General features: G+C 48.0%; 1 protein-coding gene across 1 annotated transcript in view; it reads right to left on the bottom strand.

Moving 5' to 3' along the window:
• Window positions 1-26,492, bottom strand: part of LOC134948044 (collagen alpha-1(I) chain-like) — a 327,117-nt gene that overhangs the window by 170,906 nt on the left and 129,719 nt on the right. The window contains exon 6 of the mRNA XM_063935802.1: window positions 25,749-25,817. Coding sequence (XP_063791872.1) covers window positions 25,749-25,817 — 69 coding nt within the window. The remainder of the gene's footprint in view (window positions 1-25,748; window positions 25,818-26,492) is intronic.

Here is a 26,492-nt window from a genome sequence, read left to right as displayed (position 1 = left end):
ATGGCAATCATACATTACCAGGAAAGTCCAGGAACAGAGCATTTTCTCCCTCATGGAGAGGGGCAGGTAGGCAAGTATGTATTACACCTTATTTATACACAGAACCCTGGGTGACTTCTTATATCCACAGTAATGTAATGTAGAGGGTATATTACACCTTATGTTACACACAGAACCCTGGGGAGACTTCTTATATCCACAGTAATTTAATGTAGAGGGTATATTACACCTTATGTTACACAAGATTTCATTACACTTTGTAAGCAATAGAATTTGTGTTCAGCGTTAGCAACGTCTTATGGCGTCATAGTTACCAGTACCAATACCTATATAACACTATGGGGCTGATTCCGAGTTGGAACGCCTGTGCGTCACATTCTGCAGCTGTAAAATGCGTTATCTAAATCAACACAATTTCCTGTATATGCAAAGTAGCAAAACTTACAAGATGTATGTAGGTGTGCACCAGCGGCGTGTGAGGCGGGATTGTGTCACACACACATCAGAGGCACTCATGTTCTGTCATTATACATTGTTTTATTATAAAATGGTTATAGATAGATAGATAGATAGATAGATAGATAGATAGATGTATATATACAAATATACATATATACAAATATATACAAATGGAGTTCATTCTCCTGCCGACTCTCCTCTCCTCACCATGTCGGCAATGTGGGCCGCAGTAAGCGTTGCCCCATCCATCTAGCTCTCTGCAGAGAGTCCATAGATAAATGAATATAATCTGCCAGCACTTTCATAGTCAGTAGTTTCCTCACACTATGTGGCTACAGCAGTGAAGTAGTAAATGTAGAGTCTGAGTAACCATGTTACAATGAGGATCAGCATTAGGACATCATCTGGGTCATAACGCTCAGTGCCGGAGTCAGTGATGTCCTCTGCTCCGCTCTCACCGCTCTCCTCCACGTGCTCCTCAGCAGGTTCCTCCACTTCATCAATGGTGGACAGTGTTGGTGTGAAGCTGTAGCACTGGAACTGTTGGATCCTGCTTCGTCGGTACATGGGCGTGGTCACCATAATTTTCATCATAATATACGAATGATCCATGTCGGAGAACTCTGTCTCTGTAGGAGTAACAGGATCCTGCCCTCTGACCGGTGCCGCAATATACACGTCATCATCCGCCTCATCACCACCACAGCACCTACTGCCACAGCAGCACATGATGCCTCGTGCCTCAAGCTCCCAACAAGGAGTGATTCCACAGCCAAGTACAGTAGCTGAGAGAATGTGATCAGCCTGTGACATCATAGTGACCAGTAACGCATTGTGACATCATCAGCATCTACCATATGTGAGCTGGCCTGATACCCAGGGATTGTAATGACCAGCGCTGACCAGTGACAGGACCAGCACCATTACTCAGTGCTGCCTATAGTCACTGACCAATCTGCCTCCCTTGGAGATATAAGTAACAAGCTGAGTCCCTCAGTGATGCTGAACGTACCCAAGTAGCACAATAAATACAGCGTGAGATGCCGCCAAACTGACGCTAATCTGACGCTTTTCTTATAACATAAATGTATTATTGGGACAAAAAAATGTAACAAAGTATCAGATACATCTCCTACTATAAATTGAATGGCTCTAAAACTGGAACTCTCCCCATTAACCTTCCACGGGATCTTCTGCAATTATTACGTGATGACTATCCCTATACCTGGCAGGATAGAAGCCTTAAATATCTGCGGATACAGATTACCCCCAATCTTGTATATCTGGGGATACAGATTACCCCCAATCTTGTATATGTGGGGATACAGATTACCCCAATCTTGTATATCTGGGGATACAGATTACCCCCAATCTTGTATATGTGGGGATACAGATTACCCCCAATCTTGTATATGTGGGGATACAGATTACCCCCAATCTTGTATATGTGGGGATACAGATTACCCCAATCTTGTATATCTGGGGATACAGATTACCCCCAATCTTGTATATGTGGGGATACAGATTACCCCCAATCCTGTATATGTGGGGATACAGATTACCCCCAATCTTGTATATGTGGGGATACAGATTACCCCCAATCTTGTATATGTGGGGATACAGATTACCCCCAATCTTGTATATGTGGGGATACAGATTACCCCCAATCTTGTATATGTGGGGATACAGATTACCCCCAATCTTGTATATGTGGGAATACAGATTACCCCCAATCTTGTATATGTGGGGATACAGATTACCCCAATCTTGTATATGTGGGGATACAGATTACCCCCAATCCTGTATATGTGGGGATACAGATTACCCCCAATCTTGTATATGTGGGGATACAGATTACCCCCAATCTTGTATATGTGGGGATACAGATTACCCCCAATCTTGTATATGTGGGGATACAGATTACCCCCAATCTTGTATATGTGGGGATAGATTACCCCCAATTTTGTATATCTGGGGATACAGATTACCCCCCAATCTTGTATATCTGGGGATACAGATTACCCCCAATCTTGTATATGTGGGGATACAGATTACCCCCAATCTTGTATATCTGGGGATACAGATTACCCCCAATCTTGTATATCTGGGGATACAGATTACCCCAATCTTGTATATGTGGGGATACAGATTACCCCCAATCTTGTTTATCTGGGGATACAGATTACCCCCAATCTAGTATTTCTGGGATACAGATTACCCCCAATCTTGTATATGTGGGGATACAGATTACCCCAATCTTGTATATCTGGGGATACAGATTACCCCCAATCTAGTATATCTGGGGATACAGATTACCCCCAATCTAGTATTTCTGGGATACAGATTACCCCCAATCTTGTATATCTGGGGATACAGATTACCCCCAATCTTGTATATCTGGGGATACAGATTACCCCAATCTGATGCCGTACTCCCAAATACAGTCACAGTATTCCCTCTCCCCTAGAGATTTCTATAAGTATCGCCAGCTGCGGCACTGGCTAGTGTCACGGCGGCCCCACATGTATTACCGCCACTCCCTAACTATCTCACTCATAGATTTACTAAAGCAGACAGTAGAGGAGAGATCTCCTGGTGGTACGCCATTATGGTGAGCCCCCCGAAAGCCTTTAAATTCCCCTCATTGCTAAAATGGGAGGCCGATCTATCGCACTCTTTAACGGATGACGATTCGCGCCACATATTTTGGTCATGCCCTGCCGTCACTAATTTATGGACTTCGGTTGTCATTGTTATTTTGAAAATTCTGCATTTTTCTATCACTCCAACTCCATTATTCTCTATTCCATATATTTCACGGAGACATCTCCGTTAATGATAGATATGTAATGGGCCATATACTCATTTCAACTAAACTCCTGATTGCCCAACACCGGCGTTCGGCTACTGTCCCCGATTTTCTTATGGCAGAGAAAAAAGTCCAGTCCCATTACCAATCTGAAACTGCGGGATCTTCTTATACGTCATCGGCCAGCGACCCGCTACTACGCTGGTTCAGCTGGAGTGAGTATTGTGCCGCTAAACACAAGATATAGGGGGTCGTTCTGACGTAATCATACGCTAAGTTTTTTCCGCTGCGCTGCGATCAGGTCCGAACTGCGCATGCGTATGCATCGCAATGCGCATGCGCGCCATACAGGTGCAAAGCGGATCGTTTTTGTACCGCTCGGCTACACATGCGTTCGCACACTTGCAAAGCGTAAATACACTCCCCCTATAGGCGGCGACTATCTGATCGCAGCAAAAAATAGCTAGTGAGTGGTCAGGTCTGAATGACCCCCATTGTCTGTATTCCGCTATACATGCCTAAAGTTGTACTGTTTCGGTATGTCCACTTTACCTGGTCCCTATCCCCCCTCGCTCTTTTTTTTTCTGTACCCCCCAACTATTTCATGCTTTATTATCCTCAATAAAATGTAATGTTGAAAAAAAAAAAAGTATCAGACACAAATTCTGACAATGACACAAAATCCAGGAGACATAACAGCGTGATAGTGATGAGATATATACTGTGTGTTTATAACAGAAGAGATATACTGACAGTAACACCCCTTGTTATATACCAGGGGCGGAGTGGGATGGGAAACCAGCCTGGGAAATTTCTTAAAGCAGCCCTTAAGGGGCAGGGTCTATTGAGGGGGTGGGGTTTGTGGAGGGGGCGGGTCCCTTCTCATAGGGCCTGATTGTGAGTTGGGCGCAGTTGCGGCCTGTCTTGCATCTTTTGCTGCAGCTGCGTCTGTGACTCTATGCTAATGCTGCTACAAAGCCCTTCCCTGGTGTACAGCCATGCTTCTGAATATACAAGTATAGAGACGCCACTGTCAGTGTCTACAGACGCTGCAATCATACTTTACACGCCACCATCGCTCGCACCATTGACACTTTCACCAGCCCTATGCTAGGTGCAGACAGTGTTGGACTGGGGAATGAAGGGCCCACCGGGGAAATACAGTTATAGGGGACCATACTTAGGGGTGTGGCCAGCCTACAAAGGGGGTGTGGCCAGCCTCCACTGAGGCTTGAAATACACAATAGTTTAGTGCAGTGTAATGCAACATATCTACCATGTATAATACAAGTGCACAGTCTGGAACCTGATCCCCAGGGGAAGGAGTGGGCACTCAGGCAGTGGGGCCTACCGGTGGTTTCCCTGGAGCCCCTGTGGGCCAGTCCAACCCTGGGTGCAGATCATCTGTCTGAGTATGGCCTCCAATGTGAGCAATTCAGCGTCTCTGTATGTAATCACTATCAGTAACACGCCCGTGTGACCCAATAACACGCCCATACTATGTTACACCTGATTCTGATTATCCAGCCCCATGTACCTGCACAGGTAACCAAACACATGTCTAATACACGTCTTGGTGCCTGCGTCTGACCCTGTGCTGCGTCTCTGTAGGAACACCAGCGGGATATATGTGCCCTGCAACTCAGACGCATGTGCAGAAACATTCCTCCACTATGTGCAACATCACCGCTGCAAACACGCCGGTTACCGTATACTGGACGCTGCGTCCTGGTAAAAAATGGACTCTAACTACTACCAGACTTGTGTGGCGATGATACACCAATTTTCACCTTTTCTGATGTGCGTGTAATTAATCCCAAGTAACCACTGTGCTTTCACTACACTGTGTGCACCTACCTTACTACACTGTGTGCACCTACCTTACTACACTGTGTGCACCTACCTTACTACACTGTGTGCACCTACCTGCTTCTTTTATATGTCCTATACAGGTGTAGCCACGCTCATCCAGCCTGCAGCTTGGTGTATCCTCGGCAAGGTAGGTGCGGCAAGTGTGTCCGCGACTAGGATATGTGCGTGCGTCTAAGTACACGGGCCCATAGGAATAGATGGGTGGCGTACTTAGACACAACTTGAGGTGTTTAGGCGCACCCACGCCTAGGCGTGGCGCGTGTACCTGTGTGGCCGAGTCGCAGGCTGGATGAGCGTGGTACATCTGTATACATCTGTATATAAGGCGATGATGTTTCAAGGCTCACAGGTCATGCCACGTGATACATACAGAACATGCAGTACCACGTGGCCTGGCCTGATGAAGTGGCTTGTGGGCCTGAAACGTCATCATTAAGGCCTGTTATGCTGTAACTGAATAATATACCCCAACACCAGTCTGCGGAGTGCCACCTGGTGTCTTCAGAGGAGAGGACTGCTGTGTCTCCCGGAGGTATCCCCCCTATATGTCTATACACCCCCCATAATACCTATCCTTATATACACAGTGCCCTCCCCCCATACTACTCCTCGGTATACATAGTGCCCACCACAGTATACATAGTGCCCAACACCAGTCTGCGGAGTGCCACCTGGTGTCTTCAGAGGAGAGGACTGCTGTGTCTCCCGGAGGTATCCCCCCTATATGTCTATACACCCCCCATAATACCTATCCTTATATACACAGTGCCCTCCCCCCATACTACTCCTCGGTATACATAGTGCCCACCACAGTATACATAGGGCCCAACACCAGTCTGCGGAGTGCCACCTGGTGTCTTCAGAGGAGAGGACTGCTGTGTCTCCCAGAGGTATCCCCCCTATATGTCTATACACCCCCCATAATACCTATCCTTATATATACAGTGCCCTCCCCCCATACTACTCCTCTGTATACATAGTGCCCAACACAGTATACATAGTGCCCAACACAAGTCTGCGGAGTGCCACCTGGTGTCTTCAGAGGAGTAGATTGCTGTGTCTCCCGGAGGTATCCCCCCTATATGTCTATACACCCCCCATAATACCTATCCTTATATACACAGTTCCCTCCCCCCATACTACTCCTCGGTATACATAGTGCCCACCACAGTATACATAGTGCCCAACACCAGTCTGCGGAGTGCCACCTGGTGTCTTCAGAGGAGTAGACTGCTGTGTCTCCCGGAGGATTCCTCTCTAAAGCCCAGATTTATCAAGCCTTGGAGAGTGATAAATGCACGGTCATAAAGAACCAGCTAAACAGCTCCTAACTGTCATTTAACAGGCTGTGTATGAAAGATGACAGGTAGGTGCTGATTGGTTGGCACTTTATCACCATGCAATTTATCAGTCTCCAAGGCTTGATAAATCTGGACCTATATGTCTATAAAGAGTACAACAACACCCCCCATTACACCTCTCATTATATACACAGTGCCCTCCCCCCATACTACTCCTCAGTATCCATAGCGCCCACCACAGTATCCATAGCGCCCACCACAGTATACATAGTGCCCACCACAGTATACATAGTGCCCGCCACAGTATCCATAGCGCCCACCACAGTATCCATAGAACCCACCACAGTATACATAGCGCCCACCACAGTATACATAGTACCCACCACAGTATCCATAGCGCCCACCACAGTATACATAGTGCCCACCACAGTATACATAGTGCCCGCCACAGTATCCATAGTGCCCACCACAGTATCCATAGCGCCCACCACAGTATACATAGTGCCCACCACAGTATACATAGTGCTCACCACAGTATCCATAGCGCCCACCACAGTATACATAGTGCCCACCACAGTATCCATAGTGCCCACCACAGTATACATAGCGCCCACCACAGTATACATAGCGCCCACCACAGTATACATAGTGCCCACCACAGTATCCATAGTGCTCACCACAGTATACATAGTGCCCACCACAGTATCCATAGTGCTCACCACAGTATACATAGTGCCCACCACAGTATCCATAGCGCCCACCACAGTATACATAGTGCCCACCAAAGTATCCATAGCGCCCACCACAGTATACATAGCGCCCACCACAGTATCCATAGTGCCCGCCACAGTATACATAGTGCCCACCTCAGTATACATAGTGCCCACCACAGTATCCATAGTGCCCACCACAGTATACATAGTGCCCACCACAGTATACATAGTGCCCACCACAGTATCCATAGTGCCCACCACAGTATACATAGTGCCCACCACAGTATACATAGCGCCCACCACAGTATCCATAGCGCCCACCACAGTATCCATAGCGCCCACCACAGTATACATAGTACTCACCACAGTATACATAGTGCCCGCCACAGTATACATAGTGCCCACCTCAGTATACATAGTGCCCACCACAGTATACATAGCGCCCACCACAGTATACAAAGTGCCCGCCACAGTATACATAGCGCCCACCACAGTATACATAGTGCTCACCACAGTATCCATAGCGCCCACCACAGTATACATAGTGCCCACCACAGTATCCATAGCGCCCACCACAGTATACATAGCACCCACCACAGTATACATAGCGCCCACCACAGTATCCATAGTGCCTTCCACAGTATCCATAGTGCCCACCACAGTATACATAGCGCCCACCACAGTATCCATAGTGCCTTCCACAGTATACATAGCGCCCACCACAGTATACATAGCGCCCACCACAGTATCCATAGTGCCCGCCACAGTATCCATAGCGCCCACCACAGTATACATAGTACTCACCACAGTATACATAGTGCCCGCCACAGTATACATAGTGCCACCACAGTATACATAGCGCCCACCACAGTATCCATAGCGCCCGCCACAGTATCCATAGTGCCCACCTCAGTATACATAGCGCCCACCACAGTATACATAGTGCCACCACAGTATCCATAGCGCCCGCCACAGTATACATAGCGCCCACCACAATATACATAGTGCCCACCACAATATACATAGTGCCCACCTCAGTATACATAGTGCCCACCACAGTATACATAGCGCCCACCACAGTATACATAGCGCCCACCACAGTATCCATAGCGCCCACCACAGTATACATAGTGCCCACCACAGTATCCATAGCGCCCACCACAATATACATAGTGCCCACCACAGTATACATAGTGCTCACCACAGTATCCATAGCGCCCACCACAGTATCCATAGCGCCCACCACAGTATACATAGCGCCCACCACAGTATACATAGCGCCCGCCACAGTATACATACTGCCCACCACAGTATACATAGTGCCCACCACAGTATACATAGCGCCCACCACAGTATACATAGCGCCCACCACAGTATCCATAGCGCCCGCCACAGTATCCATAGTGCCCACCACAGTATACATAGCGCCCACCACAGTATACATAGTGCCCACCACAGTATCCATAGTGCCCACCAGAGTATCCATAGCGCCCACCACAGTATACATAGTGCCCACCACAGTATACATAGTGCCCACCACAGTATCCATAGCGCCCACCACAGTATACATAGCGCCCACCACAGTATCCATAGTGCCCACCACAGTATACATAGCGCCCACCACAGTATCCATAGTGCCCACCACAGTATACATAGCGCCCACCACAGTATACATAGCGCCCGCCACAGTATACATACTGCCCACCACAGTATACATAGCGCCCACCACAATATACATAGTGCCACCACAGTATCCATAGCGCCCACCACAGTATACATAGCGCCCGCCACAGTATACATAGTGCCCACCACAGTATCCATAGTGCCCACCACAGTATACATAGCGCCCGCCACAGTATACATACTGCCCACCACAGTATACATAGCGCCCACCACAATATACATAGTGCCACCACAGTATTCATAGCGCCCGCCACAGTATACATAGTGCCCACCACAGTATACATAGCGCCCACCACAGTATACATAGCGCCCGCCACAGTATACATACTGCCCACCACAGTATACATAGCGCCCACCACAATATACATAGTGCCACCACAGTATCCACATACCTTCCAACTGTACCTTTTTTTCATGGTCTGTACCGATTTTTGGCTCTTCAAACTTCCATTGAAAGTATAGGAAAAGGGGCGTGACCACGCCCCCTTTACCCGCGGCCACGCCCATTTTTCGGGTTTGTACCGATTTTTCAGTGTAAAATGTTGGAGGGTATGTATCCATAGTGCCTTCCACAGTATACATAGTGCCACCACAGTATACATAGTGCCCACCACAGTATCCATAGTGCCCACCACAGTATACATAGTGCAGGCACGGATACAGAGGGGGGCGGGTGGGGGCGGTCGCCCCCCCTAGCACATTCCTGCCTATGGACAAACTGTCTGTGAAGTCCTGCTCCTTAATCCATTCCTATCTCAGCTGGCTGTCAGCTATAGTCAGTGGTGTGAGTTGCAGCAGCTCACAGCGGGTGCCCCTTCCTCCCCACTCACCCTTTTGGCCTGCACAGCAGTTAATCAATCAACATAGTTTGTTTATTGAGACTGCTTTCATCTCCCCAGCTTTCAGTCTGTGCTGATAGGAGATCCAGGAAGTGGCTGTGTGTTGGGGGCGTGGCTTCACTTACATGACAGGCTAGTGGGCTAATGGAAACAGTATAGTGTGTTGACTTTTCTGCACACTGAGAGCATGCTGCATTCCTGCACCCAGAGACCAGCCAGCTGCCAGAGGGACTTTCCTGCCAACCTGTACCATTGACCAGCCTGTGGAAGAGGGACCATCCTACCAGCCTGTTGCAGTGGAACCAGCCAGTAAGAGATCTTCTTGCTATATTCCCTAGGCAGGGTATTACAGGTTGAGTCTCCCATACGTGCAACACAGTAGAACAGAGGATGTCTGTAGTAGTGTATAGGTTTTAAAACATTCCTTGTATTTCATAATATTAAACATTACATATCACGTCCGGTCAGTGAAATACTAAAATTATAGCAAGATGCGTGTAAAACTACAGAAAGAAAGTGTGCATAAAAATGCTATACAAAAAAATATGGTGTATGCTAATTTGTCCTCTATTTGGTTAATTTTCATAAATAACACCATACTCCTTCTATAAGGTATCAACTTGGAATTGTTCTCACCGTATAATTCACCTACAAGGTGACCTCACAAATGAGTATTAGTTTCAACTGTCTTCAAGTTCCTGTATAGCATTGGTCCTATAATGTGCATCAAACAGTTTATATATCAGTGGGAGAGATCCCTTGATTATAAATGGCACCCTAATAGCTGGTAGGGATATATTGCAAGATAAGCAGGTAAAGGATTTGTTAGTAGGTGTTTGGTATAATAATCACTTCTACAACACGTCAAATCAACGTCCCCCAATATGACATCTATCCAAATCCCTAAAAATATTTAAATTGCTTGATATGGTGCGTCCTCGGGAGCCTCACTCTCTTATAACAGATGTCATTACAGACAAGGGGCCTCATTCAGACCTGATCACTGCTGTGCATTTTTGCACAGCAGCCGATCAGGTCTGAACTGCGCATACGCCGGCGCATGCCAGACAGCCGACGGCCATCTCAGCCCTGCCAGGCAGAGGCAGTCGCTGGGCAGAAGGGTGCAGGCCGGTGGCGTTTGGCCGCCCTTTTAGGGTTGCGGTCTGGGCAACGCAGGTGTGCCCGGACCGTGTGGGGGGCAGGCTGCGGCTGCTATGTGACTTCACACGCAGCCGCTGCGACCCGGTCAGTGACTAGTAGCTCCCTGCCTGTGCCCAGGAGCTGCGCTGGTATGGAACTACTCATCAAGTACAAAAGCATTGCCGCTCTGCGATGCTTTTGAACTTGTACGGTGGGGCAGAGCCAGACATGCGGGGCGGACTAGCCCTGTGCTGGGTGTCCCCCGCATCAAGTTTGAATTATGCCCAATGTCTTGTCACTGTTGTTGCCACAAATGACATATTTTTATAGCCCTCTATTATACCATCCATATGTTCATCATAATTTATGACACATCATGTACAGTTGTGTTACCTACAGTATACAAAGTTGTAATTCCCTAATATTGGGGTATAGCAAAAAAATATTAAATTAAAGCAGAATGCCTGGATTAATTATGATTGACTTATTCTATATCAGCACCTCATATTAACATGAGAAGCAGTAACAATCTTATAATAGAAATATAAAATAGACAATCCTAGCAGTGCGCACAAGCAGAAAAAAAGCAGCTTGGTGAGCTCAATATTTTACTTAAAGTTATCCTCACATCTTCACCAAATATGTGCCAAAAAAGGGGAGGTAGAGGACTGCTGCGCCTCAGAGAGCTGCAGTAGGGATACCAACAGATGATCACTCAATCACCCTGGAACACAATGCACAAGAAAATAAGGGATCCCTTCTGCGCTCATCCAACAACAATAAACAGTAATGCAATAAATGATAGGTTCCCAATGGATAAGTCTATGACTAAATTATAGTCTCTTTTAGTTCTTATACAAAGCGGAAGTGCTGGATGTAGGGAGACTCAATGCATACCGTACTCACAAGGAGTCGTGGTATGTCCCGCATGTAGAGGTGTCTTAAGTCGCTTGGTTCTTCTTTACCTTCTCCGAGGTGGAAAGTTCTTATCCTCGTAGTTGGATGACCTTAAATGCAGAGATCTGACCCATCTGGCTCCGCTACCGGTTCGCCCTCCCTGCCGTCCCCGGCTGCTGCTGCGGGCGGTGGCACTGACTGGACGGGTCGCTGTATCTCCGAACTTGTTTGCAGAGCTCTCATGCCAAGTTTGTTTTCACCGCCCACAGGAGCCGGGGACGGCAGGGAGGGCGAACCGGTAGCGGAGCCAGATGGGTCAGATCTCTGCATTTAAGGTCATCCAACTACGAGGATAAGAACTTTCCACCTCGGAGAAGGTAAAGAAGAACCAAGCGACTTAAGACACCTCTACATGCGGGACATACCACGACTCCTTGTGAGTACGGTATGCATTGAGTCTCCCTACATCCAGCACTTCCGCTTTGTATAAGAACTAAAAGAGACTATAATTTAGTCATAGACTTATCCATTGGGAACCTATCATTTATTGCATTACTGTTTATTGTTGTTGGATGAGCGCAGAAGGGATCCCTTATTTTCTTGTGCATGTGCCAAAAAAGGTTGAATAGAACTTATCCAGCGCTACTGCATACAGTATGTAGGTCATTCATAAATATACCACTTCAGATACAGCAGATGTCATATCTCACAGTATACTTCTTATTAGGCTCATTCAGATATACCCAAAATGTAATAGATAAGCAATTATAGTGAAATACTGTTTAGTAATTGTAAGATTTAATATGAGAAAAACAAAAACATATAAACTCCACACAGATTACATGTATTTCCAAGTGGCCACATTTTGACAATTACCAGCTAGACATGAACTGTTTTTAAGCAGTTCAGAATGCACTTGAAACCGTGCAAGTCCTGGGTTCTCCCACTGGTGCAGGCTCAGGTTGGCTGAAATTTACAATTATTAAACAGTACTTCACTATATTTGCTTAACCCTTTCATTTTGGGGATAGCTGAGTGAGCCTAATAAGAAGTATGACATCTGCTGTATCTGAAGTGGTATATTTATGAACAACAAACTTATGCAGTAGCACTGGCTAAATTCTATACAACAATGTGATAATACCTATAATTCCTTAAATTAATTGTATCAATCAGATATCTTTGGTATACTTGCAACATTTTTCTGGAAAAAAAAGGGTGGTGGGGGGATTTCCCAAACCTATGTGGCACATAGATGCAAAAGGGATTTTAATCCACAGGTGAACTCCTGCGAGTATTACGTACTCTCACTTAATCCTGGTTAGTCTCAAACTCCATTATTGGACAATTACAAATGTGGAATTCATCTGTTAGGGTTGGCAAGTGTTGAGTACTGTGTGGGATTATCAAATAATTGGCCTAACCCCCCAAGACTCTGTGCCTAAAATCCCCTTGGTACTATTCAGCAGTTCCCCTTATTATAATAATATAACAGGGTATTATAATGTGTCTTCCCTTCCTGGTTCAGTAACACCTAGTATGCCAGTTGTTACCATTTGTATCCATACAAGTTGCTAGTATCCCAAAGAAAGGAATTATAGGTATTATCACATTGTTAATGTTTCTCATTTTAATATAATGCGCTTATATAGAGTCAGTCAATCATCAAGGTTTATGATAATACTGTATTTCATAATGACGTTGACATATAAACCTTGATGATTGACTGTCTATATCAGTACCTCATATTAAGATGAGAAATAGATGCAAATAATTACTCCAGACATTTTGTTTTTATTTAATTATTTTATTTAATTTTCTTTTGCTATACCCCAATATTAGGGGATTATAACTTTTTATACTGTAGGTATCACAACTGTACGTGACGTGTCATACATTATGATGAACATAAGGAGGTATTTGGATAGATGTCATATTGGGGAACTTTGCTTTGATGTGTTGTTGAAGTGATTATTATACCTAACATCCACTAACAAATCCTTTACCTGCAATTATACCTATTTGTGTGATGGAGGAATTTGGACTGGAGAGGGGAGGAGTCAATATGAGAGAGGGGAGGAGTCAAGATGAGAGAGGGGAGGAGTCGGGACTGGAAAGGGGAGTGGTCAAGATTAAACCGTAAACCGCCCCCCCTAAAAGAAAAGTCTAGATCCGACCCTGACATAGTGCCCACCACAGTATACATAGTGCCCACCACAGTATCCATAGTGCCCACCACAGTATCCATAGTGCCCACCACAGTATCCATAGTGCCCACCACAGTATACATAGTGCCCACCACAGTATCCATAGTGCCACCACAGTATACATAGTGCCCACCACAGTATCCATAGTGCCACCACAGTATACATAGTGCCCACCACAGTATCCATAGTGCCCACCACAGTATACATAGTGCCCACCACAGTATCCATAGTGCCACCACAGTATACATAGTGTCCACCACAGTATACATAGTGCCCACCACAGTATACATAGTGCCCACCACAGTATACATAGCGCCCACCACAGTATCCATAGTGCCACCACAGTATCCATAGTGCCACCACAGTATACATAGTGCCCACCACAGTATACATAGTGCCCACCACAGTATCCATAGCGCCCACCACAGTATACATAGCGCCCACCTCAGTATACATAGTGCCCACCACAGTATCCATAGTGCCTTCCACAGTATACATAGTGCCCACCACAGTATACATAGTGCCCACCACAGTATACATAGTGCCCACCACAGTACCCATAGTGCCCACCACAGTATCCATAGTGCCCACCACAGTATCCATAGTGCCCACCACAGTATACATAGTGCCCACCACAGTATCCATAGTGCCCACCACAGTATACATAGCGCCCACCACAGTATCCATAGCGCCCACCACAGTATACATAGTGCTCACCACAGTATCCATAGTGCCCACCACAGTATCCATAGTGCCCACCACAGTATCCATAGTGCCCACCACAGTATCCATAGTGCCCACCACAGTATCCATAGCGCCCACCACAGTATCCATAGCGCTCACCACAGTATCCATAGTGCCCACCACAGTATCCATAGCGCCCACCACAGTATCCATAGTGCCCACCACAGTATACATAGCGCCCACCACAGTATCCATAGTGCCCACCACAGTATACATAGCGCCCACCACAGTATCCATAGCGCCCACCACAGTATACATAGTGCCCACCACAGTATACATAGCGCCCACCACAGTATACATAGTGCTCACCACAGTATACATAGCGCCCGCCACAGTATACATAGCGCGTGCCCACCACAGTATAAATAGTGCCCACCACAGTATACATAGTGCCCACCACAGTATCCATAGCGCCCACCACAGTATACATAGCGCCCACCACAGTATCCATAGCGCCCACCACAGTATACATAGCGCCCACCACAGTATACATAGTGCCCACCACAGTATCCATAGCGCCCACCACAGTATACATAGCGCCCACCACAGTATACATAGTGCCCACCACAGTATCCATAGCGCCCACCACAGTATACATAGCGCCCACCACAGTATCCATAGTGCCCACCACAGTATCCATAGTGCCCACCACAGTATACATAGCGCCCACCACAGTATACATAGTGCCCACCACAGTATACATAGCGCCCACCACAGTATACATAGTGCTCACCACAGTATACATAGCGCCCGCCACAGTATACATAGCGCGTGCCCACCACAGTATACATAGCGCCCACCACAGTATACATAGCGCCCACCACAGTATACATAGTGCCCACCACAGTATACATAGCGCCCACCACAGTATACATAGCGCCCACCACAGTATACATAGTGTCCACCACAGTATACATAGCGCCCACCACAGTATACATAGCGCCCACCACAGTATACATAGCGCCCACCACAGTATACATAGTGCCCGCCACAATATACATAGCGCCCACCACAGTATACATAGAGTCCACCACAGTATACATAGCGCCCACCAATTCACAGTGCCCCCCTATTACCTCCAATACACACAGCATACTCTTATTATCCCCCCAGTACAAAGTTCTCCCCCAGTACACACCGTGCCCCATATTACCCTTCAGTACACACAGTGAGCCCATACTGCCCCCAATACACCCCCCCCCCCCCCCGTACACTCATCCTATTGCCACAAGTACATTCAACTCCCCCATATTACCTCAGTACACACAGTGCCCCCATATTACCCCCAGTATGCACACCACCCCCTATAGGTCACCCATGGTACAGTACCTTGTCTCCTGTATAAAGCACAGGGAGCAGGAGAGTGTGGTGAGTAGCATAGGGGCTGGGGAAAGTTACAATGGTGCGACTGACGGCGTCTCACAAAGCGTTATTGCAGCATCTGTAGACACTGAAAGTGGCGTCTCTGTCCTTGTATATCTGGATGTACACCAGGGAAGGGCATTGTAGCGTCATTAGCATCAAGTCACAGACGCAACTGCAGCAAAAGACCCAAGGAAGGCAACAACTGCCCCCAACTCAGAATCAGACACTATAACGAGGAATCCCGCCCCTTCAACAGACTCCACCCCTACAACAGACTCTACCCCCAGCAGGGTTGCTTCCATAAATTTTCTGGGCTGGTTTTTCATCCCAATCCACCCCTGGTTGGGCCTCTCAGTAAGCAGCTGAGTGGATGGTTGGGCCTCTCAGTAAGCAGCTGAGTGGATGGGTTAGGCCTGTCAGTAAGCAGCTGAGTGGATGGGTTGGGCCTCTCAGTAAGCAGCTGAGTGGATGGGTTGGGCCTGTCAGTAAGCAAAGCAGCTGAGTGGATGGGTTGGGCCTGTCAGTAAGCAGCTGAGTGGGTGGGTTGGGCCTATCAGTAAGTAGCTGAGTGGGTGGGTTGGGCCTGTCAGTAAGCAGCTGAGTGGGTGGGTTGGGCCTGTCAGTAAGCAGCTGAGTGGATGGGTTGGGCCTGTCAGTAAGCAGCTGAGTGAGTGGGTTGGGCCTATCAGTAAGCAGCTGAGTGAGTGGGTTGGGCCTGTCAGTAAGCAGCTGAGTGGGTGGGGCCTGTCAGTAAGTAGCCCCAACCCAACCACTCAGCTGCTTACTGACAGGCCCAACCCACATGTTGATTTTATTGTAAGCTGTGGCTGCTATTCATGGTGCCACTTTCCCGGTAGGCCACCCATATATTGGGCCTGATTAGGAGATGTACATAAACCCTATGGCTTATGTGCATCTCCGATGCTGGGGAGCTTGCACATGTGCAGATTGATAGGCTGCCAGCGTTTGGGGGTGGGCGGAGCTGGGCAAGGACGCAGCTGCTGTACAAACTGCGTCCATCCCCTTATTGGCCCTCATTCCGAGTTGTTCGCTCGCTAGCTGCTTTTAGCAGCTTTGCACACGCTAAGCCGCCGCCTACTGGGAGTGTATCTTAGCATAGCAGAATTGCGAACGCAAGATTAGCAGAATTGCGATTAGAAATTTCTTTGCAGTTTCTGAGTAGCTCGAGACTTACTCCTACACTGTGATCAGTTCAGTCAGTTTCGTTCCTGGTTTGACGTCACAAACACTCCCAGCGTTCACCCAGACACTCCCCCGTTTCTCCAGACACTCCCGCATTTTTCCCAGAAACGCAAGCGTTTTTTCGCACACACCCATAAAACGGCCAGTTTCCGCCCAGAAACACCCACTTCCTGTCAATCACACTCCGATCACCAGAACGAAGAAATTTCTCCGTTAAGCCGTGAGTAAATACCAAACTTTTTAGCAAATTTACTTGGCGCAGACGCACTGCGAACGTTGCGCATGCGCAGTTTGCGACTAATCGCACCGATGCAAGGAAAAATAACGAGCGAACAACTCGGAATGAGGGTCCTTGTACACTGTCTTGAAATGGTCAGTTAGAAAATGAGCAGAGCAGGTGGCTGCAGCAGATACTGACAGATCTGCAAAGTGCCAGGTCTGATAGAACACCCTGTTTATCTCTTATAACCAGGACTTGCCGCAAAGTTCCAGTATTCCTGCCCTGAATTCCTCACTCTATATGACATCTCTGATTCATTATTTATTAACAGTAATGCATATAGCACACACATATTCCACAGCGCTGTACAGAGAATATTTCAGTCATTCACACCAGTCCCAGGGGGGCTTACAGTACAATCATAATAAGGTTCATTTCTTTGTCAGAAACCAATTAACCTACAATTATTTGCTTAAATTTTGGGAGAAAACCGTAATAGCTGCAGGAAACCAAAACAAATGAGAGGACATACAAACTCCACACATATATGCCTTGGTGGGAATAGAGGCAGCAAGTTAGGTACCACTGTCCTGGTTTACCAAAGATTGCATGCACTATCACAGGGATCAGCCGTGCGGAGCGGCGACTGCGATAGAGAAACATTATTGCGTATATGGCGTTATTATAGCGCTTCTCCTGCGCCAGGCCTACCACAGTGATCCATGAGAAGATGCAGGATTAGGATCTGTCTCTCACCATCCTGTGAATGTCCCTGTCCTGTTACTTCAGTGCGATTTACAGTCATCAGCTGTGATTGGTGCTGCCGTGATGTAATCACACAAACCTTTCCATGACCTAACCCCGCAGGACTCCGCCCACACTCTGCGCACATGCTGCAAACAGTGATAGATGCAAAACAGATTCAGGATCCCCACCCCGGGCGCCAATGTCTGTAAGTGCGAAGTGATAGTTTTATGGCAGAGCAGAGGGGACATCTGCCTGCGTATGAGTGATTATAGCACAGTCCACCCAATGCTACTGCTGATAGGGAGCGGCTATGCTAGATTGTGATGTTTCCCATGGTCCCATGACTGCCGGAATGCTGAACGCATCCCCTCTTGCGCTTTCATCTATCACTGATAATGGCAGAACGGTGGCGCAATGGTTAGCTTGCTGCCGCACAGTTTGTATGTTCTCCCCATGTGGCAGGGACTATAGATTGTAAGCTCCACTGGGGCAAGGAGTGAAATACTCGCTGTGGAATATGTGTCGCTATATAAATAACTAGTAAGTGTGTGACGGAGAGAGGGGATAGAGAAAGAGGCAGAAAGCGAGGGAGAGAAATAGGGACGGGGAGAGAGGAAGAGAGGGAGAGGAGCGATAGAGAGGGGGAGATAGAAGAAAGAGTGGGGTGAGAGAGAGGAAGAGGGGTGGGAGTAGGAGAGAAAGGGACGGGGAGAGAGAAAGAGGGAGAGGAGGGATAGAAAGAGGGAGAGGAGGGATAGAGAGGGGGAGATAGAAGAAAGAGTGGGGTGAGAGAGAGGAAGAGGGGTGGGAGTAGGAGAGAAAGGGACGGGGAGAGAGAAAGAGGGAGAGGAGGGATAGAAAGAGGGAGAGAGAGGGATAGAGAGAGAGGGTGAGAGACAGAAGAGAGAGAGGGGAGAGAGAGAAGAGAGAATGGGGTGAGAGAGAGAGGAAGAGGGGTGGGAGTAGGAGAGAGAGGAACGGAGAGAGAGAAAGAGAGGGAGAGTTGGAGAGATAGAAAGAGGGAGAGGAGGGATAGAGAGAGAGGGGGAGAGAGAGAAGAGAGTGGGGTGAGAGAGAGGAAGAGGGGTGGGAGTAGGAGAGAGAGGAACGGAGAGAGAGAAAGAGAGGGAGAGTTGGAGAGATAGAAAGAGGGAGAGGAGGGATAGAGAGAGGGAGATAGAAGAGAGTGGGGTGAGAGAGAGGAAGAGGGGTGGGAGTAGGAGAGAAAGGGACGGGGAGAGAGGGAGAGTTGGAGAGATAGAAAGAGGGAGAGGAGGGATAGAGAGAGAGATGGGGAGAGACATAAGAGAGAGTGGGGTGAGAGAGAGGAAGAGGGGTGGGTGTAGGAGAGAAAGGGACGGGGTGAGAGAAAGAGAGGGAGAGTTGGAGAGATAGAAAGAGGGAGAGGAGGGATAGAGAGAGAGGGGGGAGAGATAGAAGAGAGAGTGGGGTGAGAGAGAGGAAGAGGGTTGGGAGTAGGAGAGAAAGGAACGGGGAGAGAGAAAGAGAGGGAGAGTTGGAGAGATAGAAAGAGGGAGAGGAGGGATAGAGAGAGGGGGGAGAGATAGAAGAGAGAGTGGGGTGAGAGAGAGGAAGAGGGGTGGGAGTAGGAGAGAAAGGGACAGGGAGAGAGAAAGAGAGGGAGAGGAGGGATAGAAAGAGGGAGAGAGAGGGATAGAGAGAGAGGGTGAGAGACAGAAGAGAGAGAGGGGAGAGAGAGAAGAGAGAATGGGGTGAGAGAGAGGAAGAGGGGTGGGAGTAGGAGAGAGAGGAACGGAGAGAGAGAAAGAGAGGGAGAGTTGGAGAGATAGAAAGAGGGAGAGGAGGGATAGAGAGAGGGAGATAGAAGAGAGTGGGGTGAGAGAGAGGAAGAGGGGTGGGAGTAGGAGAGAGAGGAACGGAGAGAGAGAAAGAGAGGGAGAGTTGGAGAGATAGAAAGAGGGAGAGGAGGGATAGAGAGAGGGGGGAGAGATAGAAGAGAGAGTGGGGTGAGAGAGAGGAAGAGGGGTGGGAGTAGGAGAGAAAGGGACAGGGAGAGAGAAAGAGAGGGAGAGGAGGGATAGAAAGAGGGAGAGGAGGGATAGAGAGAGAGGGGAGAGATAGAAGAGAGAGTGGGGTGAGAGAGTGGGGGGAGAGAGAGGAAGAGGGGTGGGAGTAGGAGAGAAAGGAACGGGGAGAGAGAAAGAGAGGGAGAGTTGGAGAGATAGAAAGAGGGAGAGGAGGGATAGAGAAAGAGATGGGGAGAGACATAAGAGAGAGTGGGGTGAGAGAGAGGAAGAGGGGTGGGTGTAGGAGAGAAAGGGACGGGGTGAGAGAAAGAGAGGGAGAGTTGGAGAGATAGAAAGAGGGAGAGAGAGGGATAGAGAGAGGGGGGAGAGATAGAAGAGAGAGTGGGGTGAGAGAGAGGAAGAGGGGTGGGAGTAGGAGAGAAAGGGACGGGGAGAGAGAAAGAGAGGGAGAGGAGGGATAGAAAGAGGGAGAGGAGGGATAGAGAGAGAGAGGGGGAGAGAGAGAAGAGAGAGTGGGGTGAGAGAGAGGAAGAGGGGTGGGAGTAGGAGAGAAAGGGACAGGGAGAGAGATAGAGAGGGAGAGTTGGAGGGATAGAAAGAGGGAGAGGAGGGATAGAGAGAGAGGGGAGAGAGTGGGGTGAGAGAGAGGAAGAGGGGTGGGAGTAGGAGAGAGAGGAACGGAGAGAGAGAAAGAGAGGGAGAGTTGGAGAGATAGAAAGAGGGAGAGGAGGGATAGAGAGAGAGGGGGGAGAGATAGAAGAGAGAGTGGGGTGAGAGAGAGGAAGAGGGGTGGGAGTAGGAGAGAAAGGGACAGGGAGAGAGAAATAGAGGGAGAGTTGGAGAGATAGAAAGAGGGAGAGGAGGGATAGAGAGAGAGGGGAGAGATAGAAGAGAGAGTGGGGTGAGAGAGAGGAAGAGGGGTGGGTGTAGGAGAGAAAGGGACGGGGTGAGAGAAAGAGATGGAGAGTTGGAGAGATAGAAAGAGGGAGAGGAGGGATAGAGAGAGAGGGGAGAGACATAAGAGAGAGTGGGGTGAGAGAGAGGAAGAGAGGTGGGAGTAGGAGAGAGAGGAACGGGGAGAGAGAAAGAGAGGGAGAGTTGGAGAGATAGAAAGAGGGAGAGGAGGGATAGAGAGAGGGGGGGGGGAGATAGAAGAGAGAGTGGGGTGAGAGAGAGGATGAGGGGTGGGTGTAGGAGAGAAAGGGACGGGGAGAGAGAAAGAGAGGGAGAGTTGGAGAGATAGAAAGAGGGAGAGGAGGGATAGAGAGAGGGGGAGAGAGAGAAGAGAGAGTGGGGTGAGAGAGAGAGGAAGAGGAGTAGGAGTAGGAGAGAGAGGAACGGGGAGAGAGAAAGAGAGGGAGAGTTGGAGAGATAGAAAGAGGGAGAGGAGGGATAGAGAGAGAGGAGAGAGAGAGAGAAGAGAGAGTGGGGTGAGAGAGAGGAAGAGAGGTGGGAGTAGGAGAGAAAGGGACGGGGAGAGAGAAAGAGAGGGAGAGTTGGAGAGATAGAAAGAGGGAGAGGAGGGATAGAGAGAGAGGAGAGAGAGAGAGAAGAGAGAGTGGGGTGAGAGAGAGGAAGAGGGGTGGGAGTAGGAGAGAAAGGGACGGGGAGAGAGGGAGAGTTGGAGAGATAGAAAGAGGGAGAGGAGGGATAGAGAGAGGGGGGAGAGAGATAGAAGAGAGAGTGGGGTGAGAGAGAGAAAGAGAGGTGGGAGTAGGAGAGAAAGGGACGGGGAGAGAGAAAGAGAGGGAGAGTTGGAGAGATAGAAAGAGGGAGAGGAGGGATAGAGAGAGTGGGGTGAGAGAGAGAGGAAGAGGGGTGGGAGTAGGCGAGAAAGGGACGGGGAGAGAGATAGAGAGGGAGAGTTGGAGAGATAGAAAGAGGGAGAGGAGGGATAGAGAGAGAGAGGGGAGAGAGAGAGCGTGAGAAAGACATGAGGGAATAGAGAGGATAGAAAGCTGGACAGAGAGGGAGAGACAGATAAAGAGGTGCAGAGAGAGGGAGGGGAGAGAGAGATGGAGAGGGAGAGTGTGGGATAGTGTGGGATGGCAGGAGAAAGAGTAACTCCGCAGGAGAGCTGTCATCTGTAATCTGGAGGTGACTGTACCAGTGATATACAGGTAATATATACTACGTAGTAGAGGAACACTATATACCCCATCTCTCATCATACATTAATCAGACGGTTGGCGACAGGACCCTTTGATGTTATCTAATCCCTGGGCCGCTGGGTTCTGATACTCTGAAAGAATACACAGCGCCTGTTCATCATCAGGCTCTCCCCAGGGAAAGGCTGGCAGGAAATCTGGAAAACATGACTGTCAGTGGGTCTGTGTGATCAGGGCAGGATCTCTGCTATCTGCAGCCTAAGTGTCTCTATTCTAGATAAGAACCAAAACCAAATATACTAATATACATATATCATATATAATGAACGCACATCATTGTATGAAATTTATTTTATTTATTTATTATTACCAGTTATTTATATAGCGCACACATATTCCGCAGCGCTTTACAGAGAATATTTGGCCATTCACATCAGTCCCTGCCCCAGTGGAGCTTACACTCTATATTCCCTATCACATGTACACGCACACACATTCACACAAGGGTTAATTTTGTTGGGAGCCAATTAACCTACCTGTATATTTTTGGATTGTGGGAGGAAACCGGAGTACCCAGAGAAAACCAGAGTACCCGGAGAAAACCCAGGCAAGCACGGGGAGAATATACAAACTCCACACAGTTAGGGCCATGGTGGGAATCGAACCCATGACCTCAGTGCTGTGAGGCAGTAATGCTAACCATTACACCGTCCGTGCTGCTGTGCGCACAAGGAGGTGCCATGGACAGGCGCATTAGCTCCCCCCCATTCTCTCTCCCTTTCTCCCCTCCTCCTGCCATATTAGCACACCAAGCCGCACGCTATTGCGCAGGACATATGCAGCAATACAGACGCATGACGTCACAGAGAGAGCATTTTCCTGCGTCACAGTATGTGCTCGCTGTGACTGTACACTGTAACGCTGCCATGTATCATCCCAAAAAAATGTAAAAACCTGCGTCAACCTGTGTCGGCCATTTCCATGTCAAACTTTTGACTCATGTCTATCTAATTACTGTAAATCTTCTATACCGCACGTGCGATGGCATAACAGCCGCAGATGCAGAATAGGGAAGTCCAGGTTCCTTTTCCAGCAGGCGGCTCCCTAGCGAGGCATCACAATAGCGAGGCATCACACTAGCGAGGCATCGTGCTGTAGCGACGCAGGAATCAGCCATTTACAGGCTCTACATCTTCCGCATTGTACTCTTACTGACTTGTAATGTGTCTGCGTGGTTTCCTGTCCTATCACGTACAATGTAGACTTCCTAGTGCACGGAATTGCTTTATATTATTTATTATTGCGTGTATTCCATCATGTGCGCTTATTTACATGCTCTACAGGGACGCCATGGAGGAAATAATACCTTCTATTTTATACTTTGCTCTTTTAAGGAGATTCATGGTTGCGCGGAAAGAGGGCGCATCCGCGGACGCCTTGCGTGCTTATAAACAGATGCGGATTTCCCAGCTTCTATGTGGCTGCACCGCCCCTGTATATCCATACGAGAGCAGCCGCCGTGTCCTGGGTGGAGAAGACTGTTCTGCATTCAGCCAGATCCCTGCGTACGCTCATCTCTGATTATTCCCCAACAACACGATCACGCCAGACTTATCCTGCGTGCGAACACTCCCCTGCTGCGCAGTTACACCCATGTAGCTGTAAGGGGAGAGCGGGATGACTCCTGCGCTTCCCCGAATTGGCCGCAGATCCGCAGAGATGCGTTTTTGTGTCTCAGGTGCCCTCGGACGCATGCGCAGTGTGACAAATCGTGGACTATGGATCAGCCCCAGGTAAGCCCTGTGCCGTCAGTGTGACAAAGTGACTACGACGTTGTGGTTTTTCTCGCCATTGGAGGCCGGCGCGTCATTTTAAGGCCGTTCTCTTACAGCTGCTGTCTGTCCGGAATGACTGGTAAAATAGGGATCACAAATCTGCAAAGGTGGACTACGGAGGCTGCTTGTTAACCCTGAGAATCCAGCAATACTGAGATGGAGCTGCCATGAGAGTCTTGCACATCAGTCATGTCTCACCTGGGGATAGTGCTCAAGGAATCTCTCTCTCTCTCTCTCTCTCTCTATCCCAGCCACAGAGAGCAATGGGGCAAATGTATTAAGCCTGGAGAAGTGATCAAGCAGTGATAAGTAGAAGGTGATAACGCACCAGCCAATCAGCTCCTAACTGTCAATTTACATACAGTATTGGAGCTGATTGGCTGATTTGTTATCACCTTGCACTTATCATTGCTTTATCACTTCTCCAGGCTTAGTACATCTGCCCCAGTGTCAGCTAATTACTGACAATACATCTGTCTATCATTACGCAGCACAATGTCACAGAGATAACTGCAGCTACACTATGAATATATATTACAATAACTAAAAGTGTAGAATTTTGCGTAACTATATGGACTTATACCTAATACAACCAGATTATTATTACTAGTATCATATTTCATTTTGTATTTGCTATTTTATATTTATATCTTAACAGTTTCTTATACAGCGCAGCAAATTCCGTTGCGATTTACAATTGGAAACACAACTGGGTAATAACAGACAGACATAGAGGTAGGAGGGCCCTGCCCGCAAGCTTACACTCTATAGGATTTTATATATTTGCTTACATTTATAATTCTTTTCCTGCAGGAACTGACGCTGTACCTGTGTAGTATGGAGAGCCGCACATGTGGATAGGCCTTTCTATAGCACCCCTTCAATTTGTGCACTGTTAACCTGTTCACTTCCGTAGAGCACTGCCCCATTTCCAACAAACACTCTAACGCTACGTATATAATGTATTTTACAGAACATCTCATCCTTACAAAGTATGAAAGATGACAATTGGAGTTATTATAACCCCTTGGCACAGGCATATTTGTATGCATTAGAGGGAAAGTTCAGCCACAATTACTGTGTGCGCTATGTACACATCTTTGCACGTGAGAGCTGTCTAGCTATAACGAGGCATCCCAGGAACCCGGAATATACCAACGCCTTTCCAGAGCACCGGTTTCTTGGGTCAATTGTAGCGATAGAGATTCTAATCAGTAAGGGGGATATATGTCAAAACTTGGAGAGAGAACAAAAGTGGCGAGAGATAAACTACCAACCAATCAGCTCCTAACTGTCATTTTTCAAACACAACCTGTAACATGGCAGTTAGGAGCTGATTGGTTGATACTTTATCTCTCTCGGCGCTTTGATAAATACTCCCTAAGATTTTTGAGATCGCTCTCCTGAAATGATATCTAGGATTTATGGGACTTTTCATATTATAGGTTCCCCCTATCTCAGATGGCCTAAATGCGGGGAATAAATAAACATACAGTATGTAGAAGGGGCAGCACCCATAACATGTTTCTGTTGACCTTGAAGTCATTCGCTGTAAAAGTGCACCAGCGGCTTCCCACCTGTCCCATGCATCACTTACCCCTTCCACGGCTGACTGAGCGTCAGCGTTGCGCCCCTCTCCCGTGGTCGGGGTCTCTCCCGCAGCCACCTGCACAAGAGAGAGATAAAGAGAATAAAATGCAATGTCTGCAGCCCTAGACAGGCCCCTGGAGCACAGCACATGTGTGTGTCAGGCCGACACGCTGGGAACAGGTGTGCAGGTGTGTGGCGGAATGCAGAGGTGAGGAATTTGGGATGAGTGAGAGTTTCGGGGTCAGCGACACGCAGATATTCCTAGTTATGGTGAGAAGTAACATTCCTAGAGAAACGCAGCGCCAGTAAATGCCTGAGATGGAACATTCTGGGGACTAGGAGGACGGTTATATATGAGAATTATCTTTTCACTATGACATGTAACATTATAAAGATTGATACAAATTTTAATTTAAGTCGATCTTTATAACATTTTTTTTAAAATAATGACAAATTTGCTTTGTGATCCGTCAACAGATGGACCAATCCGTCTGCACTTTCAGTCTCTGTCTGGCGCATGCGCAGTTTGCAGATACCCACAGGATCCGCCTACCTTTGGACTTGCGTCCCTACTTAGAACAAAGGGGGTCATTCCGACCCGTTCGCACGCAGCGGTTTATCGCTGCAGTTCGAACGGGTGCGGAATGCGCATGCGCGGCGGCCGCAGTGCGTGTGCACGATGTTGCCCGCATCTAGAGAACAAAGCGTTCGCAGAGCGGACCGCGAAGAAGATTGACAGGAAGAAGGCTAA

Source organism: Pseudophryne corroboree, chromosome 8, assembly GCF_028390025.1.
Source record: "Pseudophryne corroboree isolate aPseCor3 chromosome 8, aPseCor3.hap2, whole genome shotgun sequence".
NCBI lineage: Eukaryota > Metazoa > Chordata > Amphibia > Anura > Myobatrachidae > Pseudophryne > Pseudophryne corroboree.
Note: the sequence above shows the minus strand (reverse complement) of the source record. Positions and strands in the feature narration are given on the sequence as shown.